The following is a 24,242-nucleotide window of genomic DNA, read 5'->3' as shown; positions in this document are numbered from 1 at the left end:
AGTAAGGCCACTGTATGTGGAACACTGTGCTTTGCTGATCTGAAATGCATAAGAAGCCTATCCTCCCCTTGAGAGACATCGGTCAGTCACCATGACATGTCAGTCTCCCATTGATTTGTCTGACATTTTAAACACTTTTGTTCCTGCAGCAGTCTCCTTTTGAAAAATTGGCATATACAACTTTACATATTTACTTTCAAATAGCAAAATTTCTAATGTAGATAAGCATTTGCAATTTAGTATTGTATTTTCAATTCAAACATGCACAAACTACATTGTTTTACATATCAGTTTATTTAGAATAATTTGGTTCACAGTCTACTTAATTATTCAGTAAAGAATCCTGGTTACAGTTTAGGAATGAACCTGAAAGGTTTTACTTTATGAGTAAATACTGAACAACTTGTGTCTACAACATCATGATGTGCAGATCAAGGGTCATAACGAACAATACACGATGACCATAAATGTGGAATACCGGTAGTCTGGTTTCATTTGAAGTCCTTTTGTACTATTGCAACTTTTACTGACTTCCAATCACTTACTGCTGATGCATCAAATGTAGCATTTAGCATAAACACTATGTTGTATGCAAGTCTATATATCTGAAAGCACATATAGGCAAAACTTTAGACATTTTTCCATAGCCAACTCCTGGAGTTTACATACAAAAGGAATGTCAACTATAGTGCAGAAATTGGCTAAATTTTACACATATACACTGAGCTCCATAATGTTTGGGACAAACTTTTTTGTTTTCTTGATTTGGATCTGTTCCACAATTTTAAATGTGTAATCAAACAATTCATATGTGGTTAAAGTGCAGATTCTCAGCTTTTTTTTTTTTTTTTTTAAATAAAGAGCATTACCAGAGATGCTAAACACCCAGTGGTGTCTATGGGGCACAGACTTCAAGAAGTCACTGCACACAGAGTATATGCAACAAAGCACTAAACATGATTACTTTTATTTACATAACATTAATATGTCCCAAACATTATGGTGGCCTGAGGGGGCTGTGTATAAAAAGTGCAGTCATTCTACATGGTGAAACCAAAATGTATTGGTTTTTTTTTAAACTTTAATAAAAGGTGTGAATCTTCACTTTAACCACGTGTGAATTGTTTGATGACAAATCTAAAATTGTGGAATACAGAGCCAAATCAAGAAAAAAATAGGCCTTTGTCCCAAACGTTATGGGGAGCACTGTTGTTTGTTGATTTATACTCCAAGAGGGTAAAAATAAATCAACAACCTAGTATTGTTCAAAAGCGCCTGCGTTGGAAACATAATTACCTTGCACACACAGCTGCTGTTCAAGTTCTGGTGAACCACCTGGAAACATTTTACGGGATCTTGACACCCACGTTTTTCATTGCTGTCATTTCCATTCTATCCCACAAGTAGCTGTCTAGCCATTTCCCATCCCCCATACTGATTTCCTGCCGTCTGTGATTCAGGTTTAGCAACAAAACAGTCACAACCACGCATGCGCACTATCTTCACCACAATCCGAAAAATTACTGCGCCACACGCTGCACGAGCACAACAAAGCATCAAGTGACTGCCTCACTGGCAATTAGATGGACCCCAAGCCTCTTTCGAGCACGGCATCACAGATTACCAGAAATCGGTTTTCAAAATAGCTACCATCGTTCCTTCACAGCCCCTTATTTCACTGTTCTTCGTTCTGAGCCCCGCTTTCTCCATCGAGAATATTCTAGTCACACTGCAGAAAACAAGTGGAAAAGATGACGTCAAGGAGCATGCGTCACCTCACCCTGTCATCTTCGGCGTCATAACTGCCATGCTTGTAGGCGAAATGTAAATGTATTGCTTACAATAAAATCCCCTGCAAAAAGTTCACAACTGTTAATAACAGCGTTATCTACTATGACAATTCAAGACAATCTTTTAGTAACAAGGCAATCTGGTAATTAAAATCATCCATTTAACCGGAGGTGCTGCACATACATACCTCAATGAACGTTGACCTGCCGAGACTGTATGAAACGTGCGGTTAATTTTATCACATGATCACATTTCCGCCAATGAGCACAAGGCTTGCATTTGTCTGCGCTGTCTTGCTCGAAACGACGACAGGACAGGATAATGTGTTTTCAAACCAGTGACAAGCTAGAGGGGTGTGTTGCTCGTGCTTGTCTTTTTAATACTCAGATTAAAACGCACTAACGTGAATGAATAAATAAGCGGGATATTAAGCGCACTATTAAGGTAAGTTATTTTTGACTGAGCATCGTAAGATCAAATGGACATGCTAGCTAGCTAATAACTAACGCAGGAGCTAAATATATATCGTAGCTGCTAGCGCTAGTAGTAATGCAGCTTGCATAAAATTATATGTATGTAATGCTACTATCTAGTAAACGTCAGGGTTAAATTTAGCAGAGCCTTGAGTCTGGGACTGCGAGGACTGAAAGTGAGGTTTGTATTGTTCGCTATCCATTTTGTTAGAATGCTGGCTATTTAGCTAGTTCTCTGTGGATGGTAAAGTTATGAAATCGTCTTTACCGCCATAATTCTGGTACAGGCGTAGAACAGCAACGTCCACTGTTGCTGACTGCGTGTCGAGTGACAGCCACGCGTAACTCACATTGAGGTAGCGAGGAGAGTAGGGAACGTTACATTGGAAACTATGTACGCAGTCGAAGTAGCTTGCCTTCATGGCTAAGGAAGGTACAGAATTGGGTAGTAAGCACACACTATGCTGATTAGCTAACGGTTTACTCGCTGGCTGGCTACTGCATGAAATATTGGAATAATGACAGATAATTTTTGATATTGTTAGTCTTGATAAGTGCAGTCATTCCGTTTCTTAGTTGCTGCCAACACTGTTTTCTTGCAGCACGAGCTCTACCGACTGTAGTTAGCTACTTCGCAAGATAACGTTAAGCTGTCTTGGTGGCAAATTTAGAAGATACGCAGTAGCTGGGTAGCCATGTGCCTTAGGTTGCATTAACTAATGAGCTACGTAACGCATTAAGTGTTTTGCGCTCTGAATTCTGCTAACTAGTTCGCTTGCTGCCTTCCTAAAAACATACGAGGTCGCTCACAGATCTGACGTTACACGCATTTCTTTAGGATTCCTCCAGTTCAGTTGACAATTTGCATTGCGATTTAAGTACCCATGGGGAGCTAAATCATTTATACATTTTAGACGAGATATTTAGAGGTTTCGTTTTCAACTACCTAATCTAAGTTAGTCAACATTAGCTGGTGAAAGGAACAATTCATGAAAATGAAACTTAACATTACTGGCTCCAGTGTAGGTGCGTAACGATCACTGAATATCGTTGGCTACGTGTCCTTTTTCATTAAGATTTTCCGTTTTGTTAAAATGTGATTTGTCATATTGGCACTTGCATTTTCAGTGTCATCTCTGTCTTTAAAAATATTTATACACGTGGCATAGGGAATGTTAAATAATTGTTATCTACACAATCATATCACCTGAAACATGTTAAAATTGAATGTAACGTCCAGCATGATGTGTTTAAAACACACCGAATCCTGAAAGTTGTAACGTGTTTGGTCCATCTTTTACATTTTTTGATTGTTGTAGGATTAGGTGTGGTTGAGCTTAGCATATGCGCTTGCATGGCCAGGTTTGGGATCATTCAGAAATGATTCATAAATGCAGTCGTATGCTTCTTATTTTTAATGCAGGATTGTTTACGATTCTGAGAGTGTTGACTGAAACTAGTCTGCTACTATGCTAGTTTTGTTTTAATACAGAAATGACAGTCTTTGGTAACTTGGTGGTATTTGGACAGCTTTTATATAATGAAGCCATAATATACGATGACATTGTGCATTCTTTAATATGCAATTAGTCTGTTCTGCTACCATAATGTTTAATTATTTGTAGTCATTACCCATGGTATGTTTAACTGAAGCTATATCTTTTTCTAGATAGAGCTCTAGGTTGAGTGGCCTGAGCACTTTGCATAGAGAAAATATAAAATTACTGGAAAGTGTCAGACATGGTAATTGCTTGTAAATTACGAGCATAAACCCAGCTCCAAAGACAAGTTGTGGAATATACAGGCTAAAATGTGTTCTCCAGATTAAAGATGGTCATATGTGTAGAATGTGTCTGCTATAATGTTCCCTTCTTAGGGGAAACGCACTTGCCTTGAGTCAATTTTAAATTTCTAATCAAACAATGCATATACGGTAAAACATGCAGAATCTCAGCATTTATGAATGGGTATTTTTATACATCTTGGCCTCACCATATAGAAATTACAGCACTTTTTATACATAGTCCTCCCATTTCAGGGCACCATGATGTTTGGGACAAATGGCTTTCAGGTGTTTCTGATTAGTCAGATCTGTTCAGTATACCTTATAGTACAGGTATAAGAGAGCTTTCCATGTCTAGTCTAGGATTTGAATGCCTTTGCAGTTTGTTACCAGCATTTATCAACATAAGCACCTGATTTTACACTGCATGCTGCAAACCACTGGTTAGTCACAAAAACAGGATGGTTACTGTTTGCTAGGAAGTACCTAAAAGAGCCTGCAGAGTTCTGGAAATATAGGACAGATGAGACAAAGATTCACTTCATCAGAGTGATGGCAAGATCATGGAGTGTGGAGGCCAAAAAGAACTGCCCAAGATCCAAAGGACCCCCCAGCTCATCAGTGAAACATGGTGGTTTGCGCATGTATGGCTGCCAAAGACACTGGCCCACTCGTCTTCATTTATGAGGTAATTGCTAATAGTAGCAGCAGAATGAATTCTTAAGTGTACAGAAGCATCTTATATGCTCAATTTCAACCCAATTCCTCCAAACTCATTGGATGGTGCTTCATCCTCCAGCAAGTCAGTGATCCCAAACATACTGTTAAAGCAGCAAAGGAGTTTTTCAAAGCCAAAAACTGGACAAATTTCGACTGACCAAGTCATTCACCCAATCTGAATCCAATTGAACATGTGTTTCATATGCTGAAGACAAACCTGAAGGCCACTAGCTCCCAAAATAGGCAGGAGCTGAGGCTGGCTGCAGTACAGGCCTGGCAGAGCATCACTGGAGAAGATACTCAGCACCTGGTGGTATCTGGATCAAATACTTCCAAGCAGTCATTGCATGTAAAAGATATATAACAAATGACTGCAAATTAAGTGCTGTAATTTCTACATGGTGAAACCAAAGAGCATAAAATACCCATAGAAAAAAAAGCTGAGAATGTGCACTTTAACCACGTGTGAATTTGATTACAAATCTAAAATTATGGAACACAGAGCCAAATCAGTAAAACATATGTCTTTGTCCCAAACATTATGGAGCTCACTGTTTGTAAAGATATGAGTAGTAGTACCTTATGCAGAGTAATGAGGCTTATGTTGGAGAGTACTGTGAAGCAACGGAATAAAGTTACTGTGCTGTAGAAATTGAAAGGTCAATGTCATATTTCTCATTCCTCAGTGTTAAATCTTTAGATGGCAGCACACATATTGAGTTTAAGTATTAGCTCAGAAATACCTCAGTCACGTCCTCTCTCACGGATGTGCCCGTGCCTGCAATGACTATGCATAGTTTAACAACAGAGTTCAAGAGATTTGTTTTCAAAGAAGTGCAAACTGATCACAGGCCCTCGACCTTTGATATTAACCTTGACCTCCAGAAGTAGGGTTCTATGAATGCGCCCTGGATGCATAGACGCAGACATACACAGCCAAATGCACGACACCCTGGGGAAGTGTAAGTGAGTTAACTTAGGGAAGAGAATGGATGCCATGTATTTAAACAGGCAAAATATGTCCCAGTGCACTTCCTTGCTGCTTAATAATGTTGCTGTTTGCATGCTATTAATTTGAATCCCACTCATAACAATTTTATTAAGCCTGCAAAAGGCTTGTAACGGATAGGGATTCTGGTGAGGGAAGGCAAACATACTGTTCACATCTTTACATTTAAATTTGATTTGTAATTTGAATATCGGTTGTTATGTGAGTAGATATAGGCTAAAATGATATGTGGGTCTTTTGTCACACCAAGGCGCTTGGTTAAACCTGACACTTGCACGAGACTTGTGACTGCAGTAACGTTTCTGTTCTTGTGTACCTGGAGAACTTACATGGTCTATGCTGCTTTCTGTGGTTCTTTTTTGTCATGATGATTTGATTAATTAAAACAGGAGTGGTTCTTCCTTAGATCACCAAGCATGTTAAATCCTACATCTTCCAAAGAGAGTGCGCTTACATGGCTGTGCTCAAGACTGCCATCATACAGTGCTTCTTTTCCTGTGGGGAGACCTCTGTAGTAATATTTGTGCTGTAGCCTAATTGTCTGTTGTAAACATATGAGGAGGAAAAACTATCAATGTTCAACTTTAATATTCAATAAGCCGTTGAAAATATTTATTCAGTTCCTTAATATGCAGTTGTTTGTCTCACCTTTCAGGACAACAGTGTGCGTGCCCATCTGGGCTCAAGGTCATAGAATGGAGTGTTTTTGGGTTTTCCAAGTCTGTGTAGTCACGGGTCATAAGAGCAGTGATTCAGACTGCTGACCCATTGGACATTGACCTTTGGCCCAACAGCGCTTTTACTGCAAATGCCCCCTGTTGCATATAACAATTTGTCATTTTACTGACATTCTGTGGGATTTTTTTTTCAGTGTACACTAGCATGTGTTTGTGAAGCTATGATGCAATACATTTTCAAACATGCATCAAGGAAGCCCTTTTCTGATACTAGTTGTTGTTTGAAGTGGGAGCTTGTAGTTTCTTACGGAGGCGGTGAAACCTTTCTGCCGTGGCATGGTTTCTGTGCTTTTTCTAGTGGAATTACAAACTTAGTCTTCCTCTTTTTGGAAGGGGAACATCAGCCTATGTTGTTTCTATGTATGAGGGAAAGCCCCTCTTAAATGTCACTTAGCTCTAATTGCTTGACACATACTCCTACATTGTTATAGCTTTTGAAACGTACAGCACTACATTTTATTCAAGCATTATGTCTTAATATGAGCTGCCTACTGTTTGATGAATCCCTGTGAACTGCTGATGGTCATGGCTTTCTAGTTAATTTAGGCGAATAAATTCTTTGCCACTGCACAATTTCTCACTTTAGCTTTTTTCACTATTAATCGTTTAGCTAGGTACATATTGAGTGGCTAGTCCTACAGAAATTCTGAAGAACTAGACTGGGAGCTTTGGGGCTGGTGAAATCGTCCTCATTTTGATTATCTAACTGAGTCATAGCACTTATTTTAGTTATTTATTTATGTAAAACCTGTTATTTCAGGGATAGAGTACTTTTTGTATTTGTGAGACAAATTATCATTGAATGTAATTTCTTGATAGATGTTCATTAACAGTACCCATTTCCTAAATACATTTTGCAGTCATTTACATCGGCTAAACTTGTCAGTAACACTGATGTTGTTACATTCAAATTGTCTAAGAAAAAAACCCTTCAATAACCTGCCTAATACTAAATTTCCACACATATGGTTGCTTAAAATAGGCTACATGTTACAGGGATACAATAGCAATGCAGCTTAAAATATATGGATACTTCATTTGGGCGCTGAATTTGTATTTTCATTTTAGGAACCTAAACTCAGACTTGTTTATATCTTTAAAAGTTTTGTTCATTTTTCTTGTTGAAAATGTCAATTTACATTTCTTGTGATAATTTTATTAATGGGCTTTGGGTACATTCACCAGATTACTTCAGTTATATCCTCAAAGTTTCCTTGACGACTTTATCATTTTAAATTCATCAGGCTTATTTGTAGGTCTTGCCGGTTGCAGGTTGTGTTTTGTTTTTGCACAATGTTTGCAACATGAGAGTGCAGAGTGCAGTTGCTGTTTGCAGATAGTTAAAGATGTATATTTTGCAACAGCTGTTGACCCACAATTTTGAGAGGTAAAGGATACATATGTTTAGTTCTGGGACATATTTTCAAACCACAGGTGTCTCCTGGTCTGAATAATTCATCTGTTTGTTTATGAAGTAAAATTAAATGGCCCAACAGGCCAGGTAATGGGTCGTTCTGGTTGCTGTATCCTATTCCAACAGGTTTTTATCATATCTGCTGAAAATATGTAACCGGTATTATTTCTTATCAGTCATGACTTGGGCATTAGGAATGGGAGTGCAAAAGTTACACTTAAGCTCTCAAAGTCCTTCATAGGGCCCGAGGATATGACGTTCGAAGGGGCTGTAAAAATGGCCCTTTTACATTAATGCCTGAAATAATTAGTTAGTTGCTGCTACACCTCACCATTGGCGGTAAATTGTGCTACGATTGTAGGCGTCTCTGAAGGTGGCAGTTTTGGAAGTGACTTAGCGCATATTATTCCCTGCTATGAAGCACTGTCATGGTTTGGTTGGCCAGTGCAAATGTACTACAGTCTGAAATGTTTGAACTTTTGATTAAGGAATGCAATGAAAATGAGGTTATTTTGCAATACAACTGTGTTGCTGGTTGTTATCAGTACCACCGTTCCTGAATACTGTGCTCATTTCCCAGCAACACTGATGTCAAACCTTGCCTTTATGACCACAGGTTGACACAGAACATAAGGTGGGAGGCATCCATTCCAACTCCCAAAATAAATCCCAGGGCTTGAGGGCTAAAAATGTGCAGCCTTTCGCTTTTTAGTATGTTTTCTGTGTTTGTGTGCCCTAGAAGTATTCCAGGAAGCGGACCACAAATTCACATTGTGTGTGTGTGTGTGCGCGTGTGTGTGTGCGCGTGTGTGTGTGCGCGTGTGTGTGTGCGCGTGTGTGTGTGCGAGTGTGTGCGTGTGCGTGTGTGTGTGTGTGTGTGTGAGTGTGTGTGTGCGAGCGTGTGTGCATGTGCATGTGTGCACGTGTGTGTGTGTGTGTGTGTGCGTGCGTGCGTACTGGCAGGTGGCAGCGGAGCCTGATGATTGCACAGCCCTGCATGTGCACGCTAGCATTAGAATGTGGGTTTGTTGTCATCCCAAGCACTTCCTGTGAGCACTCCACAGTGCAGCAGAGGTCAGGCACTGCAGACAAACTGCAGACTAGAGTAGGTGACCATTCCTAGGTTCAAATTGCAAAGAAAGCAAATTATTGCCATAAAAAATACACTGTTCTCATTAGAACATAATTCATGCACTAATTCCAGATTTACTATTTGCCAGGGTGCACTGTTTTGATATGTTCAGTTGTTCTTTCATACACAGTTACATTGCATAAGTTTGGCTACGTGTAGTGAAAACAATGATGGATTACTGAGTTAAAATATGAAAGGCATGTGTGTTCAGTCTGTTCACGCAGCTTCACATTGTTGTCAGTTCAGTGATTAATGGGTGTCTATTTTTGTTAAAAATATTACGCTGTTATAATTCCCTGCCAGTAGCTTGTCAGGCAAGATATGATTAATGGAAGTACGGGAGGATTCATATTGGGCACTTTACTGTAAAGCCTAAGGGGGTCCTTTTATAACATTCTTTGCTCCTGGATGCGGACTCGTAACGTTTTATCGCTCTTGGACAAAAGAGAAAAAAATAATTCACTCTAAGAATCAGGCCTCTTGCAAGGTATTGTGCGTAGGACAGGTTATGAATGGAAAGCATTATAATGGATGCACACTTTTTCCTATCTCCATTATAATAAAACATCATGCTCATTAAGGTTGTGTTACTGTTTGGTCCTCTTGTCGAGAGCTGTAATAGGTCTCTAATCTTTACCTGCCTACTGTCTTGTAGACAGACCTGTGGATGAGAAAAGCAGCGTTGTGTATTTGTATGATTCATTTTGGTATATTATTGCTGCTCTGCCAGCTTCATTTGGTAGACTGCAACATACTATAATGGGTCACTGCTTGTGCTGGTAGGTAGTAGGCAGCTAGGGAGTTTGAGGCATATAAGTACCATAATTTGGTCACATGACAGCAACTTATAATTATTTACGGCCTAGTCTTAGGAAATCATGTGAACTATTTTTACATAAATTATTTCTTTCTGAAATGGCAACTTTATTTTGTATTATTAGCAAGTCAAGGCCTGACTCATTCAGCTTTTGTAAATTGTAAGTTAGCTGTTTCTCACAGAGAATCTGCTTAGTTATGAGTCATTTCTTCTAAATGGTGTTTAGTTTCTTTCTCCATCAAAGCATCATTCATACCAGTTTACAGAAAGCAAGATTTACTCAGAGCGACTTACTCTTTTTGTTAGATCTTCCCAAAAAAAATCATTTTTCGAAAAGTTTGCTTTGTAAGCCTCTTAATAATTGGAATAATTTAGAAATGGCTGACTGAAGGCATGTATGGTAAACCGGCATGAACCTAGTCTTTTTAGGTTGAAGGGCAGCACAGTGTCCCCTTTTTCTCCTCCTTTTTCTTCTGTATTTATATTTAGATGTTTGTGGTTTTATTTAAAATATTCAAATATAATGTTTTACATTTGGGGAGGGGTTCAATATGCATGCATTGCAATCAAAATCAACTTATCAAATAGCCAGAGTTAGCTCACAATAGGTCTTTAGGGATCTTGGCTCAAAGGTAATTTTTATTTAAAACTTTTGTTGACTGTGGCCTTCATAGTTCGTAAATGGAAAGTTGTTTTAAATACCAAGTGGTCATTAAGAGTAATCGCAGGTTATTTATTTGACAACTTAATTCCACCCATAGAGATTGGAGGAGTGCTGCTGTTCAGTGCATTTTTCTCTGAATTTTTTGCTTGCGGGTGCTGCCAATTGTCTTGTCAGGCAGTCCACGTGAGTTCAGTTCACACTTCTGATGACAGTCCATCCAGTATTTGCTTAAAGGATACATACTTCACATTTATTTTAATGGGATTTTCAAAGCATAATTATATATTACAGGGCTCCTCCCAAACATGAAAAATTTAGGAGTACACTAATTACACACAATTAGTAGATGTGTTCCTAAATAATTTTTTCAGTTAGCATACATCACTTTTCAGGAGCAAATGCTCCAAACATGGGAGCACTATAGAGGCCTGTATTATAGTATGTTGAAGTAGGTCACAGGTGAGAGATTCATGATAACATGCTGCCAAAATTAATGCAGACCTACACTTTAAAAATGTGCCATAAATGGTGCATTGTACAATAAGCATTGTTCCTGACATGTATGCATGGTTTCAGGGGGTCATTGGGGTCCCATTCATTGATTTGACAATCACTCTGGTGGTTTACTTGTACTGATACGGTCCCTTCCGCATGCTCACAGTCCAATCTGCAGTACATGTGCTACTTTGTTTACTACCTAACAGTAGCAGTCAGGTGACTCAGCATTCCAGCATTCTCCGACTATAGGAGAGGATTCATTGAGTAGCTAAGTGAAAGCATTCAAAGATAGACATTTCTCTTTGAGTGTGAATTCTATTTGCAATTGTTTTGCAATTTTCAGTGTTGCACACTGAAAACCAAAAATACTATTTTAATCAATTGGCCTAATTGATATGGTAATAGAAAATAAAAAATACTTAGTGGCCACAATAACTTACAGAATAGGCCTGAGCATAACCTTATATTTTAACCATAACACTTATAGCCCATAGGTGGCATTATTATTATTAAGACCTATGTGTTGCGTTTATCTAGCCTAACAGTAGACTGAAATTCTTCGTATTGATATTTTCAAAAAACTGCATAGCAGATCATTTCAGCTGTGGGCACTTACTTAATGTTGAAAAATCTGAAACATTTTCAGTAGCTTAAAAGAACATTGAAATAACTGTTGCCAGATAGAATCACAAATCCTCATGGATTAGGGTACATTTCCCAAACCTGTATATGAACTACCAAAGGATTCAGCAAGGTTTGCATTCAGGTTGCAACACACTGAAACCCCAAAATGAGCACTTTACTGTATGTATTATTTCTGCCCCGTGTGATCTAACCATCAAGAGATGCTTGTCCAATTTCAGAAAGCATTTTCTTGCAGTATCTAACTGCTTACAGGCTACATAATTCATTACACAAATAAACATAGCTTCATGTAGGCTTATGAAAAGCTCCCTGTTCCCTGTTTGCTTATTAACTAACTGAGTAAATCTAGCTCTGAAGGCCATATGCACCATGTAGGTTAATGTTTATTCCATCCATAGAGCATACTTAGGAACTGGAGAGGGTAAGATGAGTCAGGCGGTGAAGCCTAGGAAGTAACGACAAACAGCCTCTACTGCGCATGTTGAGGGCAAAAGAGCTTGCTGACCATTGAATTCAATGTAGAAAGCCAAGTTTATTTAACTATTAAATAAAAGCTCATCAATCAGTCAATTTTTGTGTCTTTTTCTGTCTAGTTAAATATACATATCTATGGTTCCATCACTCTTATTTCCTGGCTGTGATTATGAGAGGCATTTCAAACATAAATTGTTATATTCAATACCAGCTCTGGCCTTTTGTTGAAAAACACGAAATTCGGCCATAGTTCAGTACTACGATGGTTCTGTGCTTGGTAGCTTAAAAGATGTCTCAGTTGTCACGCTGCTTGCCTTACTGTCCGCAACATTCATGTTGTTCATTACCCATTCAGTTGTGAGTTCTATAACATGTAAAATCGGTTTGTGGAATTGTCTGAGTAACTTCTACTATTTGCAGTGTGATGCAGCTGTAGGTGATTGTGTGTTTCTTTGATCTGAGCCCAGAGATGCGAGCTGCACCTGTAACTGTCAGTTTATAAAATAAAAACTGTTTATTAGACTAAGATACATTTTTCAAAAAACACAAAATAGCAGTTTTAAGAAGAGAATCCTGGGATCCTGTACAACAGGGCTATCCAACACTGTTCCTAGAGGTCTGCCATCCTATAGGTTTTCAACCCTAAGGCACACATGATTCTACTATTGAGCAGCTCAACAAGATCTCTCGTTGTTGAATGAGATGTGCTGTTAGGCTCGGGTGTGGCTGCTCACGTTTGCTTTGGAATGAGTGTCTTTACAGAGTGAGCCACCTGGAGGCCCCCATGTTTCAGAATTCTCAATGCATCGTCTTTACTTTTACAGTCCTCATCAAATTATTTACACCAGTTAACTATTGGCTGATGCTGCAGTCATCTGTCTGCCTGCCTGTTCTCCCCTATGAATAAGGTATACAGACTTTGGACATTGATTATTTATTTGTTGTCAACGTGATGAATTGGCATTTCTGACAGCCAACGTTTTAGAGAGAGACGTTTCCAGAAGCGTCTCGTTTGTCAGTGAGACGGGTAAAGAGGTCACAGAAAACATACTAAGATACTTTGCTTACTAGAGAGTGCAGGAGCACTTTTTTGGTTCCAGTATTTGAGAATTAATGTAGGGCACTGTTGTCTGTTCTCTCGGATTTTCAAGGATTACACATAAGTTCTCAGGAATCACAGTTCATCGGTCTTAGTCGACGTGACTCACATTTACGGCATCCTTGTGATCTTTCTTTTTCTGCATGATTCATTTCTGTGCATAGGTAGGTCGCAGCAGTCCGCCGCACAGTACCTCAGCTGTGAGAATGCGGCCATGTGGTAGCTGTGCACAGCTCAGATGATCGCACGGGCGTATTGCTCTGTAACATTCATTGACGCAGCAGAACGAGATGGTGCAAACAACACTAGTGAACTCATCAGCAGTGCAGCCTGTGACACTATTGGCTATGAATGAAATCTTTTTTGACCTTCCTGGTGGAATATGGTGCACACATGCAGAATGGTAATTGATAGCTGTTTTATGAAACTGGCCAGTCAATGGGATGGTCAAGTGTGATGGTCCGGCCCAAAGTGTCTCGTCTCTTCCTAGTTGATTGAGGGCGGTACTTCTTGACGCTCTATTGGCCATGGAAGTCATGGAACTGAAAAGACTGAAAGACTGGTTTAAGCAATATAGGTGGTCATAATAAGGTATTTTGTGAGTAACCCTTCAACTTAAAGATTTGTCCTGTTTGTCCTGAGTTGGAGTAGATGGTTTCTTTTAAAAAGTACTTTTAATGTTAATAATGTATCCTGGTATCCTGTATGTTTGTCCATGGAATTCAATATTGTTGTATCTTAAATTAATTGAGGAGCTGCATGGACATGGAAAACTGTACACAGTATGCTGGGTAAGGCCTGCTTGCAACTTGATATTCTATGGTGGTGTTAAGGATGGAAAATTAAATTAGGAAAATCAATAGCCCTCTGGGTATAGCAAGATACCTCCTGAATAATGCACGTAAAATAAGCAGCACAATTTGTTTTGTGTGTAGGCTAGTGAAGGGTGGCGAGGTGTCTGAGTTCGTGTGCCGTTGCCCTTTGTGCCCTCCCAGCTTGAGGTGCGGTTGCCTGATGTGCTGCACAGGCCTCTGTGGCCCGTCTCCCGTGCCGCACGCTCTCTAGTGGGGCGTGCTGTGCGCTGTGCTATCCATAGCTCTGCCCTCCTCCTCTCTGCACAGTCAGGGGGATTGGGTTACTGCACCCCCCGGCATCTCTCAGCTCCCTCTGCTCGCCTCGCCCTTCTCTCCGTCTCTCTCGCACCCTTCTCCCTTTCTCTCTCTCGCCCCTCGCTCTTTCTTGCCCTTCTCTTTTTCTCTCGCTCACCCTTGTTTCTCTCTCTCTCTTGCCCCTCTCTCTTTCTTGCCCTTCTCTCTGTCTCACCCTTCTGTTTCTCTCGCTCTCTCTTGCCCTTCTTTCTTTCACCCTTGTAGATTTGATATTAATTTGATGTGCCCAGTTGTGGTGTTATCAACTCTTGACACAGTTCAGTGCTGGAGTGTGCACATGCCTCTGTCAGCTGCGGTACGCTTCTTCTTGCATGGCGAAAGCACAGGAGGCCACTGGCCAACGCGCCAGTCTTTCACCGTCACGTCGTATATCCATTCCCCTGAGTCAGGAGTGAAAAATCGCACGACGGCAGCACTTCCACAGTCTACTGTGCTACCAATCCTCGCAGCCTAATGTCACGAGTGTGAGGCTGCTCAGTGCTGTTGTCACATGACAGATAAGCACCATGCTGAACTCAAATTCACTTCCCACTAGGGATGCAAATTTACAATAATTAGTTTGATTGATTAATTTTGATGATAGCTCACCAATAAAAATGACAGTGAGGCAAAAGACTAGTTTTCCTGACTCCAGGAAAAGCTTTGTGAATGGGTTTCCTTTCATCCACATTGAAAAAGCATTGGATGAAATAGAACGATATTGCTTTAGATGGCTGTTAAATTTAGGCAACGCAATGAACACAACTCAGAGAATTAACGTCTCTTCTTTCTGCTTGCTACACTTAGCCTACATTGTCTGTTTAAACAGTATGATAGTAGCTCAATGACTTCATGTGTGTAATAATAAATGAAAGATGCTTTGTCGCATTTACTAAATCTTATTGTAATAATCCCACGGATAGGTCATTATTTCATCTCACCAACAGGATATAGGCAAGGTATAGACCTAGGCTAGACAAATGGAACATCTGGGAACATCTAGTGGTAAACATCTTGACTACGTACTTGAAATAGGCTAGATGCAACTCCCAAGGGGGGAAATTTGGGTTTCCATTGGAAGTCAATGAAGCAGTCAGGTATAGCCTAGGTCTTTAAATTACAACCAAATCTAGCAATATATTAAAAACACTACAATTTCTAACTGCCAAGAGGCTGCTGTATGACTAACTGCATGGCAAATATATTTTAAAACCCGAATTTGCCCTTTTAATTTGTTGCTAAGTAGCTAATCTGTGGCTAGCAACAGCTCAGGGCAGTAGTCCTCAAAATGACATCGTTAACGTTGCTTCTGTAATCGAATGTTCAATGTGAAACCATTTGATGGTCAGCTAGCTAACATTAGTTTCCTTTTTTTGGTCATGGATCATAATAGTTGACAAGGTTCCTTATTGGGGGATTCAATAGGATAGAAGATGTTTGGGAATGATATGGTACCTCTTGGCCACTGAGTTGGACCATTCGTCCATTCTGTAACCACATAAGGGCTATTTGGTTTATTTGTGAAAATATATTTGCTGATATTTGCGAAACAACAAATCAGTGTAATTTGCTGACATTGTAATAAAACAGCAGTGATATCTAGCTTGATCTACGGTTGGTCCCTATTTTTGTTCCCTAGCAGTGACAGACACTGTATTATTGTCCCCCTCTCTGCCTGTGACGCGTTACTGACTGTATATTGCACCAGTTCGCGGACGTACATGTCCAAGCTTATCTCAGGAGTTTAAAATATAGACCTCTATCTGGTGGTCTATTTAAATCATTACGTTTTCTACGAAACAGAACCAACAGATTTTTTTCCGAAAGAGGAAACATTAAGCTATTCAAAATATAATTATTAGATTAGATATTAATCTTTATGGATGATCGAGACAAATGTGTCATGAAGAATAATCGATCATCGGTTAGTAGTCCCAGCTTCCCCCAGGCAGATGACTGTCCACAAGCATAATGGAAAAGCTTGTGTAAACTCCTCGTCATAACCTCACAAAGACACTCTTCTGCCTTTTTGGTAATGTCATGTGGAGATGTTCTTGATAGTGCATACAGAAATGGGCATGCAGAAATTAATACGGATGTGCTGCTGAAATGCCGCTATGTAATGCATTCGTTGTGCTCTGAACTGCTGACCGAATGAGCCTTGTGCTTCAGTCTTAAGTAAGGATTGACTCACAGATAAGAAGGTATAGAGCAGCACTCGTGCCTCCCTTGTGAGATGTAATTTCTTTTTTAAACAGCCGTGGAAGTACGAGTATGTGCCTCTGAAAAGCATCCAGCTGCGGCTGCTTTTCAGCGCACGGTCCACCAGCTGAGCTGTGCAGTTACTGCACCAGAGGATGGCACATCTCACGCACGGCCCTTTGGGACTTGTAGGATATGTATGAAGGCTCATTTTGGAGATGCCAATGCTCCGATTTGATAGCATATTGGATAGCCCAACTGAAGTAAATGTATGATGGATTTTCCTTGCAAATAGTTGTGAGATTAATGTTGTACTTGCTTGCTTTTACTCTCCAATGATTTTTGGAGATCTTGGATTTTCACTGCTCTTCAAATTAAATATTCACCGATGGAGTTCTGTAAATGTTGTGATTTATTTTTACACTTTAGGGAGCAACCAGTCTGCCTTCGTTGTTTTTTTTTTTTTTTAAACACAACTTTATTCAGATGGGGGAAAGCATAAAGAGTTTGAGATAGACATGGGATGACAGTACAGAGGCTGTGAAATCTGTCGGTGCCCAGAGAGCTCGGTAGTGTTGTGCTTGAAGGGAGCCAGAGGCTCAGGTAGAAAATACAGATATCTGGCAAGATAGCTTTTTCTGAAGAGTAGACTGTCTAAAGTGGGCATAAAGCCATGTTTTCTTTCCTTTTGCTTCCATATTGCATTACCTCTGTCTCTTTACTGTACTTGCAAGTAATTTGTGGAGTATGATTCTCCTTGTTGAAAACTCCATTAAGCCAGTATATACTATGAAGGTGGACATAGTTGGAATGGTTATTTAACCATTTGAATTATTGTATTACCCCTAGCACTTAACTTGGTGTCTCTAGTTAGACTGTTATGTCGGTATTGGCAGATGAATGTAGGCAATACAGGATAGTTTCAGAGGGTGTTAATGCGTTTGCAGAACATTGGTCTATTTTATAGGGAAGGCTGTAGCGGTGCAGATTAATCAGACTGATGTGTACTTTTAAAATCTATTTTTCATAATCATGTCGGGCTAAAAGGCACTCAGACCACACGCACACCTGATTGGTGCAGACTGATCACATGGGGTTCCTGGGTTAAACAGAGGACAGCGAGCCTGCAGAAAAAAGCCACATGCCATATGTAACAGAAGAATACCATCTGTGTGCGGTCACCAGCTGGTTCGTTTCATAACAGCAACGATATCCAGCTTTTAGCGGTTGATAGAATTAAGGCTGTTTTACCTCCGAAATCACTCGTCTAGCTACTGCTGTGCCATGAAAGGTTTCTTTGCAAGTCTGACAGGGAAGTCGCTACAGGTTTATTAGCAGGTTTATTGGAGTTTTAAAAGCACATCTTCATTTTAACAGCGCAAGCTTTGTCTCTGTCCAGTGACGAGACGGTGAAACGTGAAACCTTGCAATAAAAAAAGACCTGGATGAAGTTTGGTTTAAAACCTGGTTGCTAGGAGAGCATTTGGACATTTGTAGCATTGCTGCAATCTGCTTCTGCAGTGCAATCGTCCAGACTGTACTGAGTGCGTACAGTAACTACGGCCTGCAGACTGGCGCCTGCTGTCTCTCACTCTCTCTCTCGCTCTGTCTCTCTCTTTCCAAGGAGCTGAACATTATCATTCCCGCTTCAGCACGAAAGCTGCAATCTGCACTTTTAGGCTTTAATTCTTTGTTTAGTGAATATAATTATGCTGAACTGTTGGGATAACATCAAAGTGTTTGACTGCTTTGGGGTTGACACAAGGCTGCCATAGTAGTTAATCTTCCAAAAAACAGATTGTTTCTACTTCGTACCCATTGTTTCATTCTGTATATGAGTAGAAGCAGGCCTACACTCTCTTTGCACTTTCTGCCTGAAAGATGAAAGGGGAATCTTTGGGGAGTCGAAATGAACAAAAAAAAAGAACTACCAAGCTAGTAATAGCACCCTTTTTGGGGCAAAATATTTTATATTGAATTTATATATTTGTCCATAGCATTCCACATCCAGCAATGAAAGATTGATTGAAGGCAGAATTGGCAAGTAAATTATTAGCTTTTCTTATCAAAATCAACGACAACTGTTTTCGGTTGAAGAAGGGGTTGCGTTGGGTTTTGCTTTGACTTGCGGGAGTAAAATGCAGAGTATTGCTCAACTGATAAAATTAAAATGTGATTTTGTGGCTTTCAGTTCTTCACATGGCTCCCAGATGTAGTTGTCCAAACTGCATTAAACTGTCCATGATAATCAAGAAGTGAAATAAGCCTGCTGCAAAACTGTCAAGTAATGAGACATTGGTTTCAGATGGCACACAAGCCTTCCGCGTGAGCGATTACTTGGACAAATGCACTAACCAGCTGCTTGCCTTTCAGCATCTTGGTTGTAAGAAACAAGGCACATATAGGCCTATGACACATCCTGCGCGGTAACCAAACACACGTGATGACACAGCGCTAAAGCGGGGTTTACTTTGCAGACTCATGATGAGCACTCCGGGGACTAGCCGCCGCGGCTAGTCACCAGCTGTACCATGGCCAAACCTGGGACCGACGGAGGCGGCACCATGGTGGAAAAACAAACAGGGAAGAAGGTAGGCACCTGCCAGCTGTGCTTTACACTCAAACGTCTGGAGCCAAGGGACACAGCCTCAGTACTGAGTTCAGCCAGCAGGTCTCATATAGCATTTTCTTGGTTACTTGGTTAATAAATATATTTATATAAACTTTCAGGCCCGTCATTGTCTCTCCTTAATTTAGAATTAATTTCTAAGTCCCATTGCTGCACTGCTCTCTCTTATTTTTGGATCAGCGTGTGTTACACGCGTAGCCAACCGCTGCTTAGTTTACCTCTGCAGTTCACCTGTGGAGTTTGGCAGCGACTGAACTGCACAGTTGGCACAGCTGGCACGCGCAGATACCAGGTGTCCCGATCACCACGGGAGTCACTATTGCACTCCGGTGCCACTCGGGGCCCAGGTTGGGACCTTTCGGTAGCCTATGTGCTATGCTGATGCCTTTACCCAGGGCAGCCTACAGTACTTAGTTTTACCAGTTCTGTTAACCATTAACCCAACTGTATCATGATGGAGGGAGTTGTGGGGGAAACATTTTTCTCAAAGTTAATACGGCAGTGTCCCCGCCCAATCTGGAATTCAGACCTGTCTCCCAGCCTTTATTTATATACGAATCAGCGGGGTGGCCTTGACTCCCGCTAAGGAGAGTGCCTTTTGCTGCTGAGCAAGCTGAAATGAAATTTTAAATGGGAGTGGTGCTGTAGAGGCACATAACTTATGTACTGTAATTCATATGTATTCCAAATGGGTTTCATTTGCCTTCCACAAATTCTGTTTCACTCATTCGCTCAAAATCTTCTGTGACATTTTGCATCCATTCCTGTTGGTCAGCAGAGATTTTCTGGGGCATAAACACCTGAAACTCAATAGACAACATGTAGAGGATCCAGAGGCCCATAATAAAGTGGTCAGCATGTAACATGGCCAGAATGATTTGATATTTTTAGCTTATCATGCCGTGAGAAGTACTTTGCCCTAAACAGTCGGTTGCAGGGTTCCATCAAGTGTGTTTGCACAAGGCGTGCCAGGCCACCTTAGCTACAGGACAACGCTGGCTACCGAATCCATTTAATTTGCGGGTTTGGACCATGGACTGTGGTCTTTATTCGTTGTGACCCTGGCCTGTTGGAGAAGGCATTTACATTTAAAAAGTACAAAGGTAGACAGAGTATAAGCCAGGGGCCTGTAGGGCTGCAGTCTCTGCTGGTTTTATGTGACTTCTTTCAATCAGCAGCCAATTTAGGCTTTCAAAACAAAGTGTGCATACTCTTTAGCCAATCATTGACTTAAGCACTTGAGTGCAGGAACACATCAAAAACCTGCAGGCAGGGCAACCCTCCAAGATTTGAAATTTGAGATCCCCCAGTATAAGTGGTCTTATAATTACTGTAATTGTTTTAACTGTTGAATATATGTGAAATTTATATTTAGGCAATGTAGCATACCATATGATTTAGGCCTATCAGGTTTGGGGTCAACTTCTTATCACTTCAGTCAATTCAGCAAATTAATTTCCTGAACTGACTGAAAAATAATGTTCTATAAAGATTTTTTTAGTTAATTGGATTTCAGTTCATTTCTTGAACTGACTTAATTGAAATGCAATTGACCATAACTATGTTATTTATACACACATAATATAGCCTAGCCAGATTCATTTATAAAATATAACAGAATATAGTACTCTTGATATCATTTCTCCACCATGGTCAAGTCAAGATAAACACTGTAACATTTTAAGTCTCAAACACTACAGAAATGAATTTCCATTCCAAGTATTGAGTGCACTAACCTTTTGATTGGACATGACACACGTTGTTACTGGGAAGACACTGAGTAATAACTTCAGAGAAATCTGTATTGGCTGTATCCATCTTCTGTCATCTGCGCTTTTCAGAAGCAGGGTGCCCTTTGTCACATACAATCATTTAAATTGAAGCTTGCGATTTGATGTTGCCGTGATATGTAAGCCTGAACATTACATACTTTGGCATCATGTAGGCCTAAGTCCTTTCTATGGTGTATGTCTCAGTCTTTGTATAAGTTGTATATATCTGTTCCATATATTTTTATTTTCATTCTTCCAGAGCAAAGATAAAATTTCTTCCTTCACCAAGACTCCGAAGTTGGACCGGTGTGAGTTGTTGGAGACGGAGATGAAGCCGAAGTCTTCCATGAAACGCAAGCTTACCTTCACCCTCAGCCCGCAGAGGAACGAGGAGCGGGACTCTGACACCGGTAATCCTGCTGCTTCTCTGCCATGTGTTTAGACTGCCCCCTGTGGCTGACTACAGTACTGCCCGATGCTCTAGCTTCATATCTTTCTACTCTTTAATCTCTTTGTATCTAATATTGTTTCACACCTTTGCCACTTAAACATAAAATATTTATATTTGTGGGACAGTAAAACATGTTTCTTGATGATGAAAGTTTTGGAACAGTTTTGCCTGTACCACATTTGCTTGCTCATTAGCCCTGATTTGTTTGCAGCCCCTGTACGAAACATGTCCTGTCAGAAACTTGTTAATAGTTAGTATATTTTAATTATGTATCACATTGTTTGGCTAAGTTAAAATTTTAGATAAAAAAGGTAGGTCTTGATATTATTGTATTATCGCCTAGTTGCATGTGTCTCTTGCGACTAGGAGTTTAAGTTATCTATTTTGAGAAGCTGAGAGCACACAAACTTTTATCAAATACCAAAAAAAGCATTCAAACAAGATATGAAAACATCATATCTCTAAAAATAAATATACGCATTTATGCTACACAAGACATCTCCAGGACATGTTTGGACTGGCCAGTCTGAAATCCTGAGCGCATTTCTGGCTTTTCTTCAAGCTTTTGTTTCTGATACCAGTGGAATATTGCCCTGGACCTTCCTGCGCTTCCCAGTCTATGTCATTATTCTCAGTCCGCATCTTAACACAGTGCTTTCCTTCCCTACTCTCGTCCCTTTTCCCAATGTCTATGCTTACGCTGTAGATTCAGACCCAGGACACTCGAGTGAAACCTGGGGGGAAAGATTTAGCCCTCCCTGCAGGATTTATGCAGGTAAAAGTGCCTGTTTCCCAGAATCCCCCTCTCAGCCAACCTGCGCTTTTTGCTTTATAGGCACATGCATCTGCAGCTCTGTCTCAAACCCGCTTGTTGATAGTGTAAGGTGATTAAAAGGGGGGAGGGTCTCCCGGGATGTTCTCTTGACTGCAGAGGGACTGTGGCGATCCGCAGTGTGTGATTTGGAGGGGAAGAAAATATTTTTTTTATTGTGTTTCTCACTCAAGGGATCTGCCTGAATCTCCAATGTTATTTTAACAGATAAAGACGGTCCAGAAAAGAAGAAAGTGAAGAAGGAAACGGGAAGCAAGAAGTCGACTCCAGTGAACATTCTGTTTGGGTATCCGTTGTCGGAGCGGAAACAGATGGCACTTCTAATGCAGATGACTGCAAGAGACAATAGCCCAGGTTCTGCTTCTACAAACTACTACCAGTTACTGATGCTGAAATCTCTAGGCCTCAGACACACATCAGTGCTCCTCACAAAGCCATAATCTTTCCAGGCTTCAAACACATATCGCTTTTTGAAACACTGAAATAGGCTTCTAATGCATATCACATCTCCTTGGCCAGGTATTCATGTATGATTATTCATGGAGGTAAAATGTCCTGCTCTTTATTGTGAAAATTAGGGTGGTGCTAACAGTTGCTTTTTGTGCCTTTTGACCTCAGACTCCACCCCCAATCACCCCTCACAAGCGGCACCAGTACAGAAGAAGATCTCCAGCTCTACGACATCTAGGCAGAAGGATAAGATTAATAAGAGGAATGAGAGAGGCGAGACTACTCTACACATGGCTGCCATCCGGGGGGATGTCAAACAAGTCAAGGAGCTCATCCGTCTGGGGGCTGATGTTAATGTCAAAGACTTTGCAGGTGAGGCTGCAGCTTTTCACTGGCTGAATGTTTGGATGAGAAATAAAACTGGCAGATATAGATTGTATATTTTATCTCTTTGTGTATCTTTGTCTGTGAAGTAACCTTGAGGAATGCCAGTTTAATAATAAGAGGCACTTATTCAATTCTGGATTAGCCTAAATTCAGTTGGCTTCTCCATAATAACTGTACCATTGGCATGTTATATTTTAAAATAAACAGTCAAATTCTCTGATAGATTTTCCATTTCATATTGTAACCTTGTGTGGAGCTCTCACTGGCCAGATTTAATACAATTGTTTAATTTACAGAAGTTTACTAATGAGCAACAATGCAGTTTAATAATTCATTAGGTATTTTATGATGACACTTTATATTAAAGGTGTGACCAGAAATCCATTGTATCATTGAAGTGAATCCTTTTATTTCCTAGGCTGGACTCCACTCCATGAAGCATGCAACTTAGGTCACTATGATGTTGCGAAGGTTTTGATTGCCACTGGAGCAGAGGTCAACACACAGGGGCTGGATGATGACACTCCACTGCATGACGCATCCAGCAGTGGACATAAAGAGGTACAGCAAGCTTGTTCACTTAATTTTACACTAATATGTCTGGGGGTTAAATTAGTTCTAAACCTGCGGATGTTTCACTGAACAATGTATTTCAATGGTACTGATGTAGTGACGGAGGCAATGGATCTTTCTCCCCTGGTTAATGTAGCACTGTGTAACAATTAAAATCAAAGTTAACCATGTCACAAAAAACCATGTCACATTGCATTTTTTAAAATCAAAGGATTGATATCCTTTGATTAAAAAAAAAAAAGGATATCTGAAAATATGTATGTGTTTAGGCTGGGTCTGAATACTCAAATACAGTACATGATTTGATTGGTAGTTATAAGGAGGTTTGATTTTAAACAAGCTGTTTATCTGCTTATCCCCAATGGAAGATTGTGAGATTGCTGGTGCAGCATGGGGGCAATCCCTTCCAGGCCAATAACCGTGGAGAGCGTCCCGTGGATGTGGCCGACTCCAAGGAGATAGAGGAGCTGCTGAAGGGCCATGTGCAGCTGTCCAATTCAGATGACCGTTCCTCAGGTGGGGTTAAGCCTAACCAAACTCAC

At 40.3% G+C, this 24,242-nt stretch overlaps 1 protein-coding gene and 1 long non-coding RNA gene across 5 annotated transcripts in view; one reads left to right on the top strand and one right to left on the bottom strand.

The window, feature by feature from the left end:
- Window positions 1–275: 275 nt before the first annotated feature.
- LOC118226403 lies at window positions 276–2,052 on the bottom strand. Its single transcript, XR_004765035.1, has 2 exons — window positions 1,979–2,052; window positions 276–1,852 (listed from the first exon to the last, which is right to left on the bottom strand). It is a non-coding gene; the product is annotated as an uncharacterized LOC118226403 (long non-coding RNA).
- A 25-nt stretch (window positions 2,053–2,077) lies between these two features.
- LOC118226400 (ankyrin repeat domain-containing protein 12-like) overlaps window positions 2,078–24,242 on the top strand; it is a 29,930-nt gene continuing 7,765 nt past the window's right edge. For 2 of the 4 annotated variants that reach the window (XR_004765034.1, XM_035415989.1), the window contains exons 1-8: window positions 2,078–2,235; window positions 19,084–19,197; window positions 21,267–21,417; window positions 22,165–22,233; window positions 22,498–22,644; window positions 22,909–23,112; window positions 23,546–23,688; window positions 24,069–24,216. Coding sequence is in view for 3 of the 4 variants with exons in the window: in XM_035415989.1 (XP_035271880.1) it covers window positions 19,138–19,197; window positions 21,267–21,417; window positions 22,165–22,233; window positions 22,498–22,644; window positions 22,909–23,112; window positions 23,546–23,688; window positions 24,069–24,216 (922 nt within the window). In the remaining variant the exon portion in view is untranslated. The remainder of the gene's footprint in view (window positions 2,236–19,083; window positions 19,198–21,266; window positions 21,418–22,164; window positions 22,234–22,497; window positions 22,645–22,908; window positions 23,113–23,545; window positions 23,689–24,068; window positions 24,217–24,242) is intronic. The other 2 variants (XM_035415991.1, XM_035415990.1) reach the window with 2 other exon arrangements.

Source organism: Anguilla anguilla, chromosome 4 (genome assembly GCF_013347855.1).
Source record: "Anguilla anguilla isolate fAngAng1 chromosome 4, fAngAng1.pri, whole genome shotgun sequence".
In the NCBI taxonomy this organism is placed as follows: Eukaryota; Metazoa; Chordata; class Actinopteri; order Anguilliformes; family Anguillidae; genus Anguilla; species Anguilla anguilla.
The sequence above is the reverse complement of the archived record's forward strand: the minus strand, read 5'-3'. Positions and strand labels throughout refer to the sequence as shown.